At 37.3% G+C, this 21,116-nt stretch overlaps 1 protein-coding gene across 1 annotated transcript; it reads right to left on the bottom strand.

Moving 5' to 3' along the window:
• Positions 1-537: 537 nt before the first annotated feature.
• On the bottom strand, positions 538-20,450 carry LOC121417245 (ADP-ribosylation factor 6). Its single transcript, XM_041610887.1, has 5 exons — positions 20,226-20,450; positions 18,633-19,029; positions 10,094-10,197; positions 6,597-6,795; positions 538-3,398 (listed from the first exon to the last, which is right to left on the bottom strand). Exons 2-5 carry the CDS (start codon positions 18,712-18,714, stop codon positions 3,256-3,258), a joined length of 528 nt encoding a protein of 175 aa, XP_041466821.1. The 5' UTR covers positions 18,715-19,029; positions 20,226-20,450; the 3' UTR covers positions 538-3,255.
• Between the last annotated feature and the right edge of the window lie 666 nt (positions 20,451-21,116).

The following is a 21,116-nucleotide window of genomic DNA, read 5'->3' as shown; positions in this document are numbered from 1 at the left end:
GAATTTTCAAGAAAGCAATGAATGCATGAATGTACATCATAGTTGGAAATTATTTTTTGTGGTGATTGATCGAATCAATCGCAACTCTTTGTAAGACCGGTACCTGTACACACTCTGCCATTATGTGCATTACGTAAGTGCACATTTCTGTAAAGTAATTATACTGGTAATAATAATCGGCATTTATATAGCGCCATCTATCTAGAAATTTTCTATTCCGAGGCACGTTGTTATTATTACCCGGCTTTAGCTCGAGCTGCCTTTTAGCGCTCATGCATTCAAGGAATTAATCCTGCCGGGTACCCATTCACCTCACCTGGGTTGAGTGCAGCACAATGTGGGTACATTTGTTGCTGAAGGAAATTACGCCATGGCTGGGAGTAAGAGTTATCAAATCAATTCATGTTTAACAAATTAGAATTGCGGAAAACTGCCAGCATGTTTCCTATACATGTATTACTTGACAACTTAGATTACCATTAGCACCCAACAATCTTGGAGAGAAAAAAATATTACATTACCCAACACGTTGTGAAATAGGTGTAAAAAGAGACAAGATTTTAATTCATCAAGCAAATCAAATAAACATGTATATTACGGTACAACGATGCATCGGACTGGTCAGGTGATTAAGTCACGTGACAGCTTCAAATGTCACATGTCAATAGTAGGCTAAAATATATACAAGCATGTGCTTTGAACCAATTGAATGAATATCTATAGCTATATGAATGAAACCATTTTTTTCACTTTTAGCAGTAATTCTACTCTGCCTCTTGATAAATCAAGGAGTTTACAAATGCATAGATAACACAAGGAAAAACTGGGGAGCTCTTCATAAAAGGGCCGGCCAAACGTTTAACCAGAATCGTGAATTTTTTCTCCCGAAAGCTTTGATTTCTTTTATTCAAAAGCAGGAATGCAGCATAAAACCACAATGTTAATATTTTGTTACCATGCAAATATTGTGGCGTTGATTTGTCTTATTAAAGAGTGGTGGAATATTATTATCATTCATTTGGGTAGATTTCTATGAGACACCATAATTCAATTGGAAGGTTGCATCGTGGGTAAACATCCAAGAACTATATAGGGGGTGTTGGAAGAAAAAATATGCAACCAATTGCAAATATTCTGCTGCAATTTTGTAATTAATTAATTGATATAAACCAGCGCCCCCTCTTACAAAGACTTACGATTGATTCAACTATATGGAAATCCATCAATTTCATAATTTGTCTTTTTAAAACATAGAGAAGCATATTAAATTTGTCAAGAAATCAAGGGACCTATGAATATTTTTTGCATATTCCAGGACCGGTCGCAGAAAGAGTTGCAATCAATCGCATCTCTAAAAATCGTTCGTTACTTGATTTTCTACCAATCAACAGCATGCACTTGGGACTTGCAATTGATTTTTTGACTTGCGTTTAAACAAAGCTCTTTCTGCAACTGACCCCTGATGTGTAAGATTACTTTGACTAAAACAAACATATGGCTTATGGAAGGTCCTTTTACAAATTGCAAATATTCTGCTGCAATTTTACAATTAATTCATTGATAGATAAACCAGCACGCCATCTTATAAAGACTGAAGATTAATTCAACTATATGGAAATCCATCAATTTCATCATTTTTCTTTTTAAAACATACAGAAGCATACTAAATTTGTCAAGAAATGAGGGGACGTATGAATAAACATCATATCTAGAAAACATTTAGGACAAGCATGTATTTTAGATGTTGACATTGCTGGCCATCCATAGTTGTGGTTGATTGGATCAATCGTAACTCTTTGTGAGACTGGGCCCAGAATACACTGCTGGTTTTAAGAAGCAGATTAGCAATCAATCATGCAAATTTGCAATTAATTTCACGACTTATGATTGATTTCCGGACCTAAAATTGATTTGCAATCGATATTCTGGTTTCTTGTATTTAACACCCCATGGAGTATATAGGCCTTCAGCTGGTGCTTTTTAAAGTGCAGTGCAAAAAAACGGTGTTAATTTAACACCAGCCTGATATCTACACGAATATCGTCCACACCAGAGGTGTTGAAACAAAACTGGTTTGACGTTAAAGACTAACATCAATTTGGCATTTATGCAACACCAATTGAAGTGTTAAGTGTTGACTTTTAACTGGTGTCGCTTTAACACCTTTCTGGTGTGGGCAGATATAGATACCAGGCTGGTGCTAAATCAACACCGGTGTTTTTTTTGCAGTGTAGCTGTGCCATATCAGCTTGAAGAATCTTTATAACTCTCATATCCAAACACTGTAGGAATAATCTAATAATGCGAACAGCAAGACATATTCCTCTTTTAATTCTAAAGAAAAGAGAAACAGGTATCAATCATCCTATGATGCTATTGATGTAAATATGGACTGGTGCGATGTCACCAATCTAAATCGCTTTTACATTTGATTTTAAGATAAAAAAACATATCAATTTGAGGAAAATATAATGAAACAGTCGACATGGCAAAGATAACTGGAGCCAATATCACAAAGCTTAGCAAAGATCGTTGTACATATTTCTACGACTGATTGCATTGACCACAATCATTCGTGAATTCAAGTACGATTACACGCGAACTTTTGTGTTACGGGCCCCTGACGTTACAAGCATGTCGTCATGGGGTGCATTATGCAACTAAAATCAATTTCAAAATAGATTAATTCTGAACATGCTGCAACGTGTATACGCACACATGATGCGCGACAAAACACTCTCTGCTTCAAATGTAAACAGGCCTTTATGCATACACTGAAACTCCATCTAAATAATAATTATAAGAGATTTGTACATACAGGTAACAATGTAATGAGCAATTTACACATCATGACAACAAAAACTCGGCTGAGAATTTTGTCTACTTAACCATTTGTACAGTAAGTATAAACAAATCTTTTTTTATTAAAAAAATTGTCTTTATGTATATAAGATTACAAGAAGGTATAGAGTAGTTAGTCTAGCTTCAATGCAAGAGGATTTATTTATATATATATATATAACCCTCTCCATATCATTTCCTCTCATCTCAAATTAATAATACACATTGAATTCCTTCATATATATTACCAAGCGAGGGCAGCACAAATTTGAACCCCAAATATATGACTGGGGATGAGACTTCAAACTTGTGCTAGATTCTAAATCCCCTTGCAGAAGAGCTAGGTTAAGAAAAGTAGGCAGACATTTTTTTTGTTTATTTTTTTTGTAATATATATATATGTGTTTGTGTTCATCATGGTTTACTGTTAGCAGTGAGCCACGTTAGACCCTCCGATAGGCCCTCGCCTGACGTCGCACAAGCAGGTTGAACGTACCAGTTCCTGTCCCTAATTCTCGTCAAACCTAATCTCTCCTGGACTTCGATGGGTTTCATTGCTGTGTATCAAATAGAAAATAAAAAAGAAACAAGAATAATAATTACTATGACAAAAACAACAACAACTGATTGTTATCATTTCTTCATTGCAAAGAAAAGCAGATACAAATGAACAAAGTGAAACAATGAAAGAGTAACAAGTAAAACCTGGTCCATGAGCCTATACTGGTTCAAGGCAGGTTGAAATGTACATAAAAAGTGAAATAACAAAGACAAAGCATTGATTGCAAACAAAAAGCAATCATACAATAGAACTGAATAGGTAAATCTGCAATAACATTAAAAGAATTGGCTGTATAATAATGATAGTTTATAACAATAACAATGCAACATTGTATCCTGCACTTTAAATACAATGGCCCGTATTCTGAAGTCGGGTTTAACTTAAACTCAGGTTTAAAGTTGTGGTTTAAGTATGGACAGCCAATTGTTACATAAATTACTATCAGTAGCGAAATAATATTTCAGCTCATTTGGCTCTGAAATCATTCATAATTGTCTAAAGAGGGTAGATAGATAATTGTCTTCACCATCGATGAATCAGGAAAGACCATAATAAACATAAGAAACATACAACTTAATAAATTTTTTGGTACTTTTGGCTTCCCATACTTAGACCACAACTTGAAACCTGAGTTTAAGTTAAACCCGACTTCAGAATACGGGCCAAGGTTTCTACAGGCTGTGAACTATTACTCCAGCTCTAGCACAGCTACTCTTATCAGGCACTCTAAAAATATATAAGAGCTTGAGAACTCGAGGTGATTTGGATTCCATGAGTTGACACCATGCAGGGCCATGTCTTACAAAAAGTTGAGGTTGATTCAATCAACCTCAACTATATCAAAATCCGTTAATGTCATAATTTTTTTTCTTTAGAAAATTTGCACTATGTACTTTGTGAGCAAAGAGCAGCACACCGAATTGTGAAAAAAACAGTGTGTGAATATACATCATATCTACACGTAGAAAATATTTTTGAGGAAACATGTAGTTTTTACGTTTCTTGTTGATGTTGCTGGCTTTCCATAGTTGTGATTGATTGGATCAATTGTAACTCTTTGTAAGACAGGGCCTAGATGACATGCATTAATCGAATCATGAGTGCACTCTTACCACCACAGGATGCTAAAATTACACTTATCACTAAAGGTTACTGCATTTTAGATGAGCCTGCTATTTTGAATTAACCAGTCCTCTGTGGATGTTCAACAATGGACTCATTAATAATACATGTAGCCTTAAAAAAGACTTGTAAATTTAGCTACCTGAGGCAAAAACATGAATTAATTTTTTGAAGATTCCCTCATATATATTGTACACACTGAATTACTGTGAAGGTATTATCACTGTATCCATATGTTTTATTGTTAGAAATAAACATGAAATTAAATTATCTCTTTATTGTTTGAAATAAACAAGAAAATAAAATACTCCAGAAATTTGCTTCGCCCAACTGATCATGGGCCCAGCAGCCACTGTGCAGTGCCAGATCGACATTGCTCTATCCCTTAAAAGGGGAAGTTCACCCTGAAGAAAACTTTGTTGTAAAAATAGCAGAAAATATAAAAAAAAATATTGGTGAAGGTTTGAGTTCAAAGTTTTGTATTTGTGACGTCATCAACAAGCAGCTGCCCATATGTTATGTAACATTAAATGCATGAATTTCAAATTTTGTATGGTTCCTGATGACCTAATTTTGTTTTCTATTCATGATCGGGTGTGAAATGATTTGTCTATTGATACAAAAGGTACAGTGAAAACCATTTTCAATTTTCTGAAAAAAAAAGATATTTCATTGATTTTTTATCATTCGATATGTAGGAATGGGGCCCGCATATTGACGTCACATTTTGAAATTCTAATAACTGTTTAATTCTTTGATGAATTTTTCTCAAACCTTCAGCAGTATTTTTTTATAATTTTTTCTACTATTTTGACAATATACTTTTTGTCAGGGAGAACTTCCCCTTTAATCGTTGAACGCCAAACATGGTAGCAGCAACTCCCATCTTTAAACATCTTTTAGTCTGACATGGCCGGGGTTTGAACTCCCGACCCCCTGGTTGTGAGACGGACGCTCTACCAACTGAGCCAACACACCAATATGAAATCTGCATCAATCATGGTTTCAATCCATGGATTAAAAACCATACATGTGTGAATGTGGATTCAGGCTTTTGTGTTTGCTAGTTCATTATCTTATCATCTGAAATGCCTCCATTCTTTCTAAAGAATTATAAAAGAATAAAGTTCTTAAACAGCCTGTGTTGAAAACATCTTTTAAACATTCTACAAACATTTTCATATTTCTGAAGATTTTAATAACTTCTTTTGAACGAACATGCCAGAAGGAACTTAAAATGTCTATGAAATATTTAGAAAAATTTGTTCAAACATTTTAAAAAATGTTTTCACAAAGTCTATTTGTTCTGAACTTGTTTTAGAATTCGTAAAATGTTTTGAAAGTGTTTTTTGTTCACATTCTGAAATCATTTCCAAGGACAAAAGGTTTGAAATTTTTTTGTCAACTTTGTGAAAATTTACGTTTTCAAGAGGTTAAATTAAAAAAAAATGTTTTCAAATATCCTGAAAACATGTTTGCTGGTTCAACACACCAAGGGAACAAATCACACAGGGATTCTGCCCCCGGAATGCTAAAAAGAGCCAGCAACGTAGAAAAAGAGACAGATAAATCCCCCATTTAATTACTGCCATGAGAAAGCTGAATATCCAGTGTAAATTGTAATAACTAGCCCCCAAAAAATAACAAATAATTTTACTTATGGGGGTTGCTTTTTTTTTGGGGGGGGGGATCTTGCCATCTGGAAGGTCTTGTTTATTTGCAAAGATGAGTATTACAGCTTCTATCATTATGGCAGTACATTATAATAATTTTATTTACAGGGGCACCTTTTTTTGGGGGGTATTACCATCTGAAAGGTCTTGTCCACTTTAGTTTGAAAATGACCACATGTGATGGTTTGACATAATATGAGGGCGAAAGTCACAGAGGGGTTCAGGCAGATTCTGCCCCTGGAATGCTTATAAGAGCCCCTAAAAACACCCATTAACGCCATGTTTAAAGGGTAGCAGAATTAGGCAGTAAGGTGTGAAAGGTAGCCCCGGAAAATAGGAAAAAAATAATTTCTATTTTCGGGGGGCGGCTTTTTTTTGAGGGGGGAGGGTTGTCTTACCATCTGGAAGGTCTTGTTTATTTGCGAAGATGAGGATTATAGCTTCTTTCATTTCCCTGTCGTTTATTATCCGATGAAGTTCTTGCCTTGCTTCGTCTATCCTATCTCTATCAGCACAGTCTACAACAAAGATTAACCCTTGAGTTCCCGTGTAATAATGCCTCCATAAAGGTCGAATTTTGTCTTGACCGCCGACATCCTGCAAAAGAAAATACATATTTGATGTTTTTAATCTAAAGCTTTTTAGTTCAAATATACATTTAATACAATAAAAATTGGTTTTATACATGTACATAAGTGTGATCAGAGTTTTGCCTCGGAAGGAAGATCCTGCAGTGAAGTAAGCAATGCAAGTTTCAAGTGCAACAACTGGATTTTGAAATACATGTTATAAAAGAACCGCCCCCCAAAAAAAAAATAAATAAATGAATAAAATTGTGTATGTACTAATGTAAGACTGCAATAGCCACATGTAATAGTTGCGATTTTTTTTTTGTTTCCATGAAGATGTATAAAATCAACCTAACCTTCCCATCTTCAACCCAAAAAACATGAACATGAATCTAAAATTTATATAGTCACTTTCATCTTTAAGGGCCAGTCTGCCAAGAAAATGCAATTCAATTCAATGGTTTATTACATATATAACAGAATACAATGCTGTAGTCTGAAGACTAATTGTGCAATGTCTACATTGAATATTATTTACATTTGAAGATTGTATTATACACTTAAAAAAATAATTCACATTTAAATGAGAAACGGTTGGTTGATTGATTCATGCATAAGTGAGATTGCAGTAGATAATACTAGCATGGGATTCTGATAATTGTGTACTGGGGGAAAAAACCTGTTTTAAACTTAAAATTATACAACAAAAAGGTCAGAAATATAATTCAGGTTTGATTAAGTTATGAAATAGAGATTTAGAATCAAGTTATTGCAATAGAATTAATCATAGTTATAGATCATTTAATAAAAAACACACCCTTTGAGATATGAAAAATGTTGATTTGAATAAAAAGAGAAAATCCAACAAGCACAACACTGTAAATTTCATCAAATTGGATGTGTTTTATTCAAATCAACTTTTTGCTGGGGTGGACTTGTCCTTAAAATTCTACATGCCACGACATAACCAAAGTATGGGTCATCTAATATTCTATTCTTCCTTTTGAAATGAATGAAATCAAGGGGATACATGTAGGTGAAATGACTGGATTAATGTCATATGAATCCCTTGATGAAAGCCACATGATCTTTTGTTTCCAATGAAAAGGGAACAAGAACACAAAAATATCAAAGGCTGAAAGTGAGGGGAAAACATCAATCGGAAATTGAGAAAATTATAGTGGTGAATGGTGGCATACAACGCTATCACCTACAGTGTTTGAATTCCTAAGAGATCAGTTCCAATCTAATATGGTACTGAAATAAGCATGTTCAAGTCTAATCATATTCAGAATGCAATAAAAATAAAGGATAATTTTTTTCTTTCCTTTTTTTTGAAAGCAAGTTCATACCTAGTTTATACCAGTAATGCATATAGCATTTCCATTTATTTTAAAGCAGGATAAAAGGGCATTGTAGATTAAATGCCTTGCTCAGGGGCATAGCTGCCGCGGCCAAGGATCGAACCCTGGACTTGTTCATGTATAGCCAGGCGCCTTGGAGGCTGTTCTCACTACGTTCCTAAAACTAGTTTACTGGAAACTAGTTTAACGCGTAGTGAGAACGGTCAAAGCGGTCTTGGAAGCGATCTTCCAAACCAGTTTGGAAAACCACCTCGCGATGTAGTTTTCAAGATCGCTTTGCCTCGTTAAACTGGTTTTAGCGTAAGTGAGGACACAACCGTTCTTCGGGAAGCGATCTTCGCACATTTTGAGCGCGCTACTCCACACGACAGGTGTAGAATGCCTCTGCTGCGGTTTCGAATTTCGCGCGAAACGTGTCACCCCACTGAGAGCGTTTCCATAGCAACAAGAGCGCTTTACGTGAAGTGATTTTGAAAACCACTTTCGTGTCATCAAGTGGGAACGCTAGCAAAGCGATCTTCCAAAGTGGTTTCCTGAATCGGTTTCCAGTAACCTAGTTTTAGAAAGCGTAATGAGAACGGCCTCTTAGACCACTCAGCCACAGCACCTCCATAAAGGATTAATTGCCTATTTAAATTCTTTCGAGCATGTTATTAGCAGAAAACAGGCAGAACACTTATGCCAATGGCAAACTGGTATTATAGAAGAACAAAATTGAATCCGGGGATGGGGGGTAGCAGGTATCATCATCACCATCGCCACTATCAACGGTGTCGTCGCTATCTTCGTGGTCATTATCGTCATCCTCGTTATCACAACCATGATCCACCTCCTTGCTCCTCCTCATCTTCCTCATCACAACCATCTTCATGATTTTCATATCAGCATGTTCATTGTCATCAACATCATCATCACAATCACCACCACCATGAGTCATCCTGATCATCATTGCTATCATCATCACCATCATCATCATCATCACAACCATTATCATCATCACAATTCACAATCATCAACCTCACCATAATCACCATCATTATCATCATAATCATTCCCATCATCACCATCATCAACCTCATCCCCATGACGATCATCATCATCGTCATCATTATCATCAACCTCATCCTCATGACATCATCATCACCACCATCATCATCACAATTCACAATCATCAACCTCATCATTATCTTCATTATCACAATCATTCCCATCATCACCATCATCAACCTCATAACCACGACAATCATCATCATCATCAACCTCATAATCGTCATCATCATGACATCACCACCATCAACAGCATCATCATCATCATCACCACCATCATCATCATCGTCATCATTATCATCAACCTCATCCTCCCGACGTCATCATCACCACCATCATCATCATCACAATTCACAATCATCAACCTCATCATTATCTTCATTATCATAATCATTCCCATCATCACCATCATCAACCTCATAACCACGACAATCATCATCATCAACCTCATAATCCTAATCATCATCATCATCATATCATCACCACCACCATCACAATTCACCATCATCGACCTCATAATTATCTTCATTATCATAATCATTCCCATCATCACCATCATCAACCTCATAACCACGACAATCATCATCATCATCAACCTCATCATGACATCATCATCATCACCACAATCATCAACAGCATCATCATCGTCATCATTATCATCAACCTCATCCTCATGACGTCATCATCACCACCATCATCATCATCATCACAATTCACAATCATCAACCTCATCATCTTCATTATCATAATCATTCCCATCATCACCATCATCAACCTCATAACCACGACAATCATCATCAACCTCATAATCCTAATCATCATCATGACATCACCACCATCATCATCACCACAACCACCATCATCATCACTACCACCACCACCATCACCTTAAAAATAATTAAGGAGATTACTCACCCAGACGTTGAATTTGACGTTTTTGTACGTGACTGTTTCTACATTGAATCCTACTGTTGGTATGGTGGTTACTGATTGACCAAGCTTAAGTTTATATAAAACCGCTGAGAAAAAAACAAACACTCATTAAGGAATAGAACTGATATAAACAAAAGAAATTATGAAATTCCATTTTCCTCTCTCTCTCTCTCTTCTTTTCTGAATTTCATATGATTTGAAATGAGCTGTACAAGTCTGTATATAGTTTTTTTTTCTTTCACTATACAATAGTATATAGAGTTAATGGGGCAAACCACAAATGTGGTCACTTATATTAGTTTGTGAAATAAAACTTCATTCTAGGAATTACTGTCAGAGTAACATTTTATGTCCTGTGTCATTGAGGATTTTCAAAAATTATACTTTGCTGATCCTCATTCACACAGTGCAATATGCATGTATGTACATACAGTACATGTAAAAGGTTTGGCAAATATTTTTTAATGTTCTTGTACATTGTGTATAGTGTATTCTAACATTATAAACATACAGCACAGTACTGCATGTGTGATTGGGTTTTGAAACTTTGTATTATTAATTGAATTCGGATAACAATGTATTGCACTCTTTATTACCGATGTAACAATGCCTGTACAAGTCCCTGTACAATGTACAGCGAATGGTCTACAGTGTATAAGGGATGTACATGTACTAACTGAATGAAAAAAATAATGATAACCTGATGAAGATGATGAGTCACGGTGATCATATTTGAGCAGAGCCTGAGCCAAGACAACTTCATGTTCAACTAAATCTGCTATTTCCTTCTCAAGCAAACTTTAATAAAAGGGCATGCTATATTCAGAGCAGATTTATTTTTAGGTCTTTATCAATTCATATTGCTCCTCAAATTGGCAATAATACACTATGATAGGGGGCATTATCTCACAATGCTAATGTTCAAAATTTCAAATATATGTAGACTTTGGTTCCATGGCATTTCCTCCGGCGATATTTCTCTGGCGACAATTACTCCGCTGTTAGTTTCACAGACTATCGCATTTACCAATTTCAACCCTTGATTTAACACTATACATGTACCCTATAGATCCTACGGCCCGTATTCTGAAGTCGGGATTAAGTTAAACTCAGGTTTAAAGTTGTGGTTTAAGTATGGGAAGCCAAACGTATCAAATTTGTTATTAAGTTGCATGTTTCTTATGTTTACTGTGCTCTTTCCTGATTCATCGATGGTGAAGCCAATAATTTTTTTATACTTCCTAGACAATTATGAATGATTTAAGAGCCAAATGAGCTGAAGTATGATGTCTCTACTGTTAGTGATTTATGTGACAATTGGCTCGCCATACTTAAACCACAACTTTAAACCCGAGTCTAAGTTAAACCCGACTTCAGAATACGGGCCTACATGTATATGCATTTATGTAAGAAATTTGCCCAAGACGAATAGATAGAAATGGACATTGCTTGACTTTTATAAGAAATTCGACTAGAACTTTACCTCGGTACCCTTTATCACTTTTTTATGTTTTGCATCATCGGGGGAGCAGGGGAAGTAAACTGTCCCAGTAGGTGTTGCTGAACCAGCCCGAGTTTGCTCAATCTCAAGATTTTAGCCCGATCGGCTCTCTTCACGAATAATCTCGAGATTCAAGACACTCCGTCTCTACCATCGCAAGAAGAGCGATTCCGGCTCGAGCGAGGCATCGATGCTTTATGGTCTCACACCATGAATATTAACCAGAGTGCGTCTGCACCTGCAAATTATCAAGACAATTCGTAAAATAGCGCGCTATGTTGCAAATAATCCCAAGTTGACTTGGGATCGCAACCTCCTGTGAACTAGTGCGATGATCGCATATCCATTACAAATAATCTTGAGATTGTTCAAATCGAGATAATTTACCGGATCAGAAACAGCGCGCTACATGTAATTTGAAAACTCAGGCTGGTGCAGACAGCCCTTTTGTGGGTTCATAGTACAATGCACTTCTAAAGTAAAGTTTCCATCGTCCCAAGTTCATCAACAAGTGTTTCCAAACACTCCTCATGCTACATAGGAGTACAAAAACCAAGCGTTAATGCATCCTCATTTTTGTTCGATTTCCTTCTCTGTCAAAGCAAACTCGATCGTTTCCTTCCTTCCTTTAACACTCAATACCTATATGTATACTATCAAACTTGCAATATTTAAACTGTACAATGCATTGATGCTACAATGAATCAATGTTATGATAGTGTCTCAGGCCAACCTGTACACGTTCCTGAACTTCAGCAGTACATCCCGAACTTCAGTAGTACATGACGGTACTGTACTATTAAAAATGTGATGGTCTTTGCATTGTACATGTGCATGTATGTACTTGTAGTGTACATCTATGTACATACAGCCTAGTACAGTGTAAAAGACGATCTGAATATTGTTCAGAAAATCTGTCTTGCAGAAAAAAAAATGGATGCATACATAATAGTGGCAAACCCATATTTTCCTGAAACGTGTATTGTTTTCTCAAGTACTGTTTGCAATAACCAAGGTTTACATGATGTCAAGTTAATTACACTGTATGCCAGTTGTGGTAACAATCTCAGAAATGAGTTTGAACAGAATCTAATGAAATGACCACCCAAGCGTTTAAAATATATGCAAAATGGCTCTGGGATCGAAAAACTGTTTAATTGCTGAGAAATGAACATGGAATTCTGTATAAAAAAAATCATTAAAAAAAATCCAAGCAATATTACATTGTTCCACACATGCCTTTTTGTGTGAGTAATCATCAGAATTATCAGGGTTTTTAAGCTAAGATTTCATGACTTCACAAAGATAAGTTAATTTCAATATAGAAGATCTACATGTAGATCTACATACATATTGTATGGCAATCAACCTTGACTTTATACAGATATTCTCATAAAATGACTGTTTGCTGCAACTACTTTATTTTAGCAATACCTTTTTAATAGGTTTATAGCACTTTATAGAACGCATACATATACATGCACTGTACATTCAATTTCATGTACATGCACGTACATGTACATGTATATAGTGTCTGCAACATCCCACACTGAGTTAATCAGTACACAGTACATGTGCAACTTTTAGTACAGTTCATGTACTAATTCACCCATGACAATAGAGCCCACCCGAAGCATGAGTAATTGAATGTCCTGTGTTAATTGCTGCAGGAAAAAGCGGAAATATTTTCTCAGCGTTTCTCAGTGTTTCTCAGTGTATATTACCCCAGTCAGGGAAGCGTGCGGGGGAACAAAGCTGACGCATGCCATGTTAAAGGGGGAGAGAGAGCTCCTTGTGGGAGCAAAGTAAACAGAATTATTGCAAGTTCTTTGCACTGTAATTCAAGAAGTAGAATAAAATAGTCATAAAAGAGCTATTAAACTACTTGTATGAACAAATCATTCTTGCATTATTAGTATTTGGCTATACACCGTTTACATACTTTTCCACGTTGCTGCCTTCATGTACATAGTCTCCTTTCAGTCACTGTATGTTCCAGAACATACATGAACTGAAGAGTACAGTATCATATTAATTTAATAACCTAGGGAATAATTTTGCTTTACAAATTTGAATAGCATTTTTGGTCATAGTTCTCATGTACAGTCATGTAAGAATATGCTATACAAAGTACATGATCCTGGCTTTAAAGCCTACAGCTGTACAATGTACATGTACAACAAATAGTTTTCTATATGAAGGAGTAATGCTGGGAGTTTCATCATAATCTGATTTATCAATTATTGTTATTGAATTTTAAAGATTAGCAATAGTTTGTGAAAACAATTACAGCGTATGTTTGCTTGGTGATGCCATCATAAGATTTAATACGCTTTTAATACAGTGTAGACCGTTGGGCTAATAATGTAATGTCCCTATTTCCTTTTCTCTTTATTCAATACATTGTCAATTTACCATTTACAAGAAATCAGTATCTCATAATTTCATATACATGTAAATCTCCTTTGTAAGTTCAGCAATAAATATCTTACACATTAAATCCCTAGTCAATCCATTTTTTTTTATTTCTCTGAAGATAATTTTGAATATGATTTCTTATTAAAAAAAAATGTTGGGATATGACATCATCTGCTTGCTTATTGCATATTCCAGAGAGAGAACTGTTTCCCCAAAATAATGCAAAATGTTATTGCATTGTTATTCCCTACGTAATTTTTATGAAATTAAAGTTTTGCTCTCTAATTTGACATCCTCTGTTCAAATCATTATTTTCAGCCTGGAGTGGTCCTTTTGTATAAAGTCCATCCAAACAAATACATGTGGTCATTGAAGAAAAATATAATAAAATACTATATAGCATAAAAGTAAAAATTTCATAAAAATTGAATGAAAAATATTAGTTTAAGTTAGGACATTCTAAAATTTTGTTCATTTTTCACAAAACAGTAAGAGGAAAAAAGGTTTAATGGGAGGGAAAGTATTCACTGACCCATCGACTATAAAATAGGTTTCTTTGCAAATAATTTTCTTTTCTTTTCATTTCTTGCTGATTTGATAATGTAAATTCAACAAGTTCAAGGAGAAATTGAACTTTGTTTCACATTGTGATGAGAAAATAAAATCATTTGATATGAAGTTAAAAAAAGAAACGGTGAAAGGGGGTGACCATCATCGACTCCCTCATTTACATACTGGCCAGGATGTGCATATCATACACTGTACTTTGTACTGTTTTGTGGAATCAAGCAAAACTTCTAAAAAGTCAACATATGACGACCACTGTGAAACTTTCACCTATAAAAACTTCCTTGATTTTTCTCTGTGTTTGGGTGGAATTGAACATTAAATGAGAATGAATCCCATGAAACATGCTCGTGTGAAAGCAGAAATTTTGGGGGTTTTGCGACAGATTAGACCAATGAGAAACATGGTATTAAAGTTTATGTATTTACCTGATCGCTGAAAGAAAGCATGGTAACTACATACATGTATAGGGGACGGACGGCTTATGGTCCTCTCCAAGGGACCTGGTAATGAGGATCAATGCCTTACCATAGTGCGCTAGCACACTGAATGGGAATTGATCCCAGGTCACCAGAGTTCAAAAACCCTGCTCTACCGACTGAGCTATCGCGAAACGTGTCATGGGGAAAGTTAATCGTGTGTGACATCATAGATGTTGGTCGCAATGCCAATCGGAAGATCTACATGGCAGTCATCGCAACCTGTCCTTATCTACTTCAAACTAGTTTTCATACTTGGAAAGCACTTTATATTGGAAATCTAGTAGCATACAGGAGAGTTGCCTAGGAGTCGTGGAAGCGATCTTAAAGGTCAAGTCCACATCAGAAAAATGTTGATTTGAATCAATAGAGAAAATTCAAACAAACCTAATACTGAAAATTTCATAAAAATCGAATGTAAGATATAAAGATAGTTATGACATTTTGAAGTTTCGCTTATTTTTCACAAAAATAGTTTATATGCACAATGTAGTCACGTGCAGAATTAGAATCAATGTCCCTCACTCACTATTTATTTTGCTTTCTATTGTTTGAATCGACATTATTTCATTTTCTAAAGTTTTGCCAATAAGGACCGACTTGACTGAATCATAAATTGTTAAACGATGGTAATTCCACTTGTTCAGGGAGAAATGAAACTTTGTTTCTATGGACAATGAGGAGAAAATTAGAATATTTCATATACAAAATACAAAACAAATAGTGAGTGATGTCATCAGTTCCCTCATTTGCTTACCCACCAGCATGTGCATATAACTGTTTTGTGAAATTAAGCAAAACTTTAAAATGTCATGACTTTCTTATTTTACATCCAATTTTGATGAAATCTTCAGTGTTTGTATACTTGTTGGATTTTTTCTCTTTTTATTTAAATCAACTTTTTGTCACGGGTGGACTCGTCCTTTAAATGTTCTTCCAAACCAATTTGTTCATACAATCAGTAGGCTATATACATGTTTGCATGCATCATTTTGCAAGGCGTAAATCAACACACTTTGCCACTAGTCTGCAGTCACAGACCCTTGGTTTTTCGCAATTTGCATAATTCATTATAGTGTCTGAAGTAGTGAGACTAGATTCACTCATTTTCACCGTGTAATACCCTTTTAACACAGGATTTTCTTAACCCCCGACTATCGCTAACCCCGTACTATTTTTTTTCCTTTTCACACATGCCAAATTGTAATTGCTAACCCCGGATAAGGAATGCTTGCTTTTTACACACGAAACTCGCTAACCCCGGACTAGTGGTTTTGGTCGATCATTCGTAGTACAAGTACTTCACTCGTACACTTTTTACACACGCTACAATTTCCTTAACCCCGTACTATAGGTGGGGCCAAATTGCCATTTAGCCCCACCTATAGTACGGGGTTAAGCTTAGCCCACTTTCATTTACACATGCGATCTTAACCCCTTACTATTGCTCTTAGCACCGCAATTGGTGGGATAACCCTGCTTTTTTGCAGGGCCAAATAATCCCGTACTTTAGGTGGGGTTCTTCTTCTTCTTCCAGTCTGGTACAGTCCGCCACTAGCGTATTATCGTACCTTAATTTGATTTAAGTCGATGCAGTAAAAGCTGGAAAAATAAAGTATTTTGTGTTCCTAGAATCCTATAGGACATCTACCCCCTGGACATCTACCCCCCGGACATCTACCCCCCGGACATCCACCCCCCGGACTTCTACCCCCTTAGGACAAGTACCCCCTACGACAAGTACCCTCTAGGACATCTACCCCCCGGACATCCACCCCTCGAACATCCACCCCCCGGACATCTACCCCCCGGACATCCACCCCCCGGACATCTACCCCCGGACATCTACCACCCGGACATCTACCCCCGGATATCTACTCCCGGGTATCTACCACCCGGACATCTACCCCCCGGACATGCACCCCCCGGACATGCACCCCCTGGACATCTAACCCCGGACATCTACCACCCGGACATCCACCCCCCGGACATCTACCCCCCGGACATCTACCACCCGGACATCCACCCCCTGGACATCTACCCCCCGGAATCATGCGCGTATCCGGACATCTACCCCCTGGTCATCTACCCCCATGTCCGGGGGGTGGATGTCCGGGGGTATATGTCCTAGAGGGTACTTGTCCTAGGGGGTACTCGTCCTAAGGGGGTAGATGTCCAGGTGGTAGATGTCCGGGGGGTTGATGTCCGGGGGTAGATGTCCGGGGGGTGGATGTCTGGGGGATGGATTTCCGAGGGTGGATGTCCTTTAGCCCACTCTGCAAAAATGCTGTGTAAAAAGAAAGTGGGCTAAGCTTAACCCCGTACTATAGGTGGGCTAAATTGCCATTTAGCCCCACCTATAGTACGGGGTTAAGGAAATTTTAGCCTGTGTAAAAAGGGTATAAGTAATGTGGCTCGCTCTATTTTGACACAGACACAAGTATTAGGAGTCTAGTCTTTAACTTTAGACCTGTTATTGGTTGAAGTGTCAAATATGAGTCTGTGCTTGCAGACTACTTTGCCACTCTCAAACGGGGTGGGTATTTCATAAAGCTGTTTGTCAGTTAAGAGCGACTTTAATAACAACAGGTGATCCTTTCTTACAGGCTAAATAATCACCAACATATAATGGTGAAAGTCATTTACCGGAAGAAAGGATCACCAGTCGCTCTTAACTTAATACAAACAGCTTTATGTAACGGGCCCTGTGTGGGTGTTTCATTAAGCTGTTCGTAAGATACGAATGACTTTACGAACGGCTGGTGATCCTTTCTTGTGCTGTGATATCCCTATGTAATTGAGTTATGACCTAAGAACATGTTCCAGTCGTGCGTAAAGTCGTTCATAACTTTACGAACAGCTTTATGAAACACCCACCAGGTGGGTGTTTCATAAAGCTGTTCGTAAGTTAAGAGCGACTTTAAGAACGACTGGTGATCCCTTCTTGCGGTAAGATGTATATTGAATTGGCGATGGTTTAGCACGTAAGAAAGGATCACCAGTCGTTCTTAAAGTCGCTCTTAACTTACGAACAGCTTTATGAAACACCCACCTGGTGGTAGTTTCATAAAGCTGTTCGTAAGATAAGAACGACTTTAAGAACGACTGGTGATCCTTTCTTTTGGTAAATGGTATACACCATAGGCGATGGTTTAGCACGTAAGAAAGGATCACCAGTCGTTCTTAAAGTCGCTCTTAACTTACGAACAGCTTTATGAAACACCCACCTGGTGTTAAGATGGTAACCAATGAATAGGATATGAACATCTATGATATGGACATACAGGTACAAATGATACATGTGATGTATTACAAAAGTCTTGGAACTCATTTTTTGAATGCTCCCATGGGAGTGGAGAAGGTGCATACATTGTGTGCAGGCATGAGGCATGCCACAATCCAAGGACCGTCGTGTACAAAGACTGCTATAGAAGCGTAATGCTGTATGTACTATTATTGTGATGATCACAATGTTCACCTGTTCAATTTGACGTATACCCAGCTCTGTGTTTAGAGTATTGGATTATTTAATTATAGATTTTTTTTTAAAGGATACTTGTCTTGCCTGCAGCGTCCAATCCTAGCATGAGAATCCGAAGATCCTTCTTGCCGAAGATCTTTGAAAGCATTTTACCCATTTTGAAAGAGTCCTTTATTTCGCTCTTCTTCGATACAAAGAATTTTTTGTCCGTGCCCTGATGCACTCTCAACAATTCACAGAATGAGAGGATCGACTCTGGTCCTGTTAACTGTTCTTCATGTAGGATTGCAACCGTTCCTTCTTTAAACCTGTAGTCCCATTAACAGTATTCTGTGTGTTCCTTTTTCAATTGTGTAGTCCCACGCACAGTATTCTGTGAGGGTCAAGACTACTTCCCTTCAAACAGAGGTCTGTTTTGTTCTTTGACAGATCTCTTCCGATGTTCCTTTTTGTCAGAAAAGAGACTTCATACCTGACAAGATAAAAAAAAAAAGCTCATTCATTACAACAAGCAAGAGCCAAATTCAGAACATATTGTTATATCAAATATTCATTAATTAAAACTAAACTTGTATGCAAATAATTACTATTCGCTATTGTTCTACAACAGCGCCTCATAGCGTAGGTCATCATAGATAATTTACGCCATCATGAAGCGAGTCAAGAGTCGTGTCCATTACATTAAGCAACGTCAGGGTTGGGTGATTTAGTTAGTCTGTAAAGGCTGTGAGTTAAGACTAGTCGAACTTCCAGCTGATAATTGTTAAAATACCCCTTCCGGTATCAGTGCTTCTCACTAGCATAGCGGGAAGAGGTCTTGACTGCAGATAAAATGAAGTGAGTTCAAGTCCAAACTAAGGATGGTAAGCAACAGTAAAAAAAAAATTATAGGAAAATCTGAACGAATTCATAACAAAAATGGCCGATCGAGACGGGGGTAGGAGAGAACTTTTCGTTTTTTGAGGTTTCCAGTCTGTGCCCAGATGACAGTCAGAGAAACTGCCACTCGTTAGACCTTCATCCATATAATCGTGGTAACTAAGTGCTTGATTTCTGTTTTAACTATTTATTCCGAGAATTATTTTGACCATATTTCAAGCTTGTCAGGTATGCCTTTACACATAAGATCCTTGGCTCCCCTCCGCTACGCGCGCGGGGGGAGTTCCCTGGGTTACAGTACACGATAGCGAGCTGTCTGTGTACGAGGAGAAATAAAAAAAATAAAAAATGTTTAAAAACTCCTCGAAACAGACGGCTGTCAAGTGTCAGCTGTCTAGCCCTAGTACAGTACACTTGCGTACGCTTAAGTCATGTAAGTCATGTAAGTTGCATTGCGGGTAACAACACAAGGCACTACTTTAGTGTACAATGGTCTAACCTTAATTCATGTTATTTCTTGAATACTGTATCACGAAAACGTGTGTGGTCTAGCCGAAGTGTGTGCATTAAAAATCGCACGCATCAATGAGGGAGATGACTCCTCGCGGTTTTCCACACAGCTCAACTTAACATCACATTCACACACACAGATCACGTCACGTCTCTGTGAAGTACACGAACGTGCCGCAAGCATACACTACCGACTTCCGGGAATAAAAAAAGCCCCTAATTCAATCACAAACAACATTCATCAAACACTTAATACAACATTAATTACGTCTCCTTTACCTCAAATGGCCTTAAGCGAAGCATTGTGGCGGTGATGGACAAGAGTCGAATGCAAAATAAGTTAAGTTTGACACTTTCTTTTCATTCATCGAGCACGGGAAGTAAATTATACGCGCGCGGTAGGTGAAACCGCAGTACAAAGCATAATCTTTGAGCGATTAAAAATCAAGTTCTCATTGAAGCTGAGATATATCGCATTATTTCCTGAATTTGAGTAGATTATGTGAGTTTATATTCGTAATAAGAATAATAACTCAACTAATAATTTTCATTGTTGGAGCAAAGAAACAAATGTTCATGAAATCTTTTAAAAGTACATGAATACATATCAGCTTTGAAGTGAATCGTCATGGGCGTGGTGACGTTATCGACAGGCTCGTTCCAAAATTATTGGTAAAATCCTAGTCCCACATGTTGAGAATGGTGTATTTAACTGAAAAGGTATACATTATTAGGATTTTTCGCAAATATTTCAGGCTAAAAAGTGTACGAATTGTCTACATTCTGAAGCATAACGTAAGGATATTTTGCAAATAAGCTCAGATATTTGTAATTTTGAGCGTTTGATTAAGTCCGATTCATGGCGGGAATTCCCCCTTAAAGACGACGCAGGCGCAGGTACAGGTGTACGTATGTGCAGAGAGGGGAACAAGGCCAGCCTTCGGAATGGAACCTTGTTCAACAGTGTTCAAAGCTCCTTCAACTTCAAGTTGGAGATAGATGGAAGAGTGTAATGAGGAAGGGGAAGGGCATCGGTAGCACGACGAGAGGACGGACGTGAGGGTTATCCCCCCCCCCCGGGTCTCCCACCCCCTTCCGTCAGGAGCACTTCGGAACTTCCCCTCCCACAGAAATTCGGAAAACTGAAAAGTAAATCCGCCTGGATCTCTG

The sequence above is a fragment of the Lytechinus variegatus genome, chromosome 6, assembly GCF_018143015.1.
Source record: "Lytechinus variegatus isolate NC3 chromosome 6, Lvar_3.0, whole genome shotgun sequence".
NCBI classification, from domain to species: domain Eukaryota; kingdom Metazoa; phylum Echinodermata; class Echinoidea; order Temnopleuroida; family Toxopneustidae; genus Lytechinus; species Lytechinus variegatus.
Note: the sequence above shows the minus strand (reverse complement) of the source record. Positions and strands in the feature narration are given on the sequence as shown.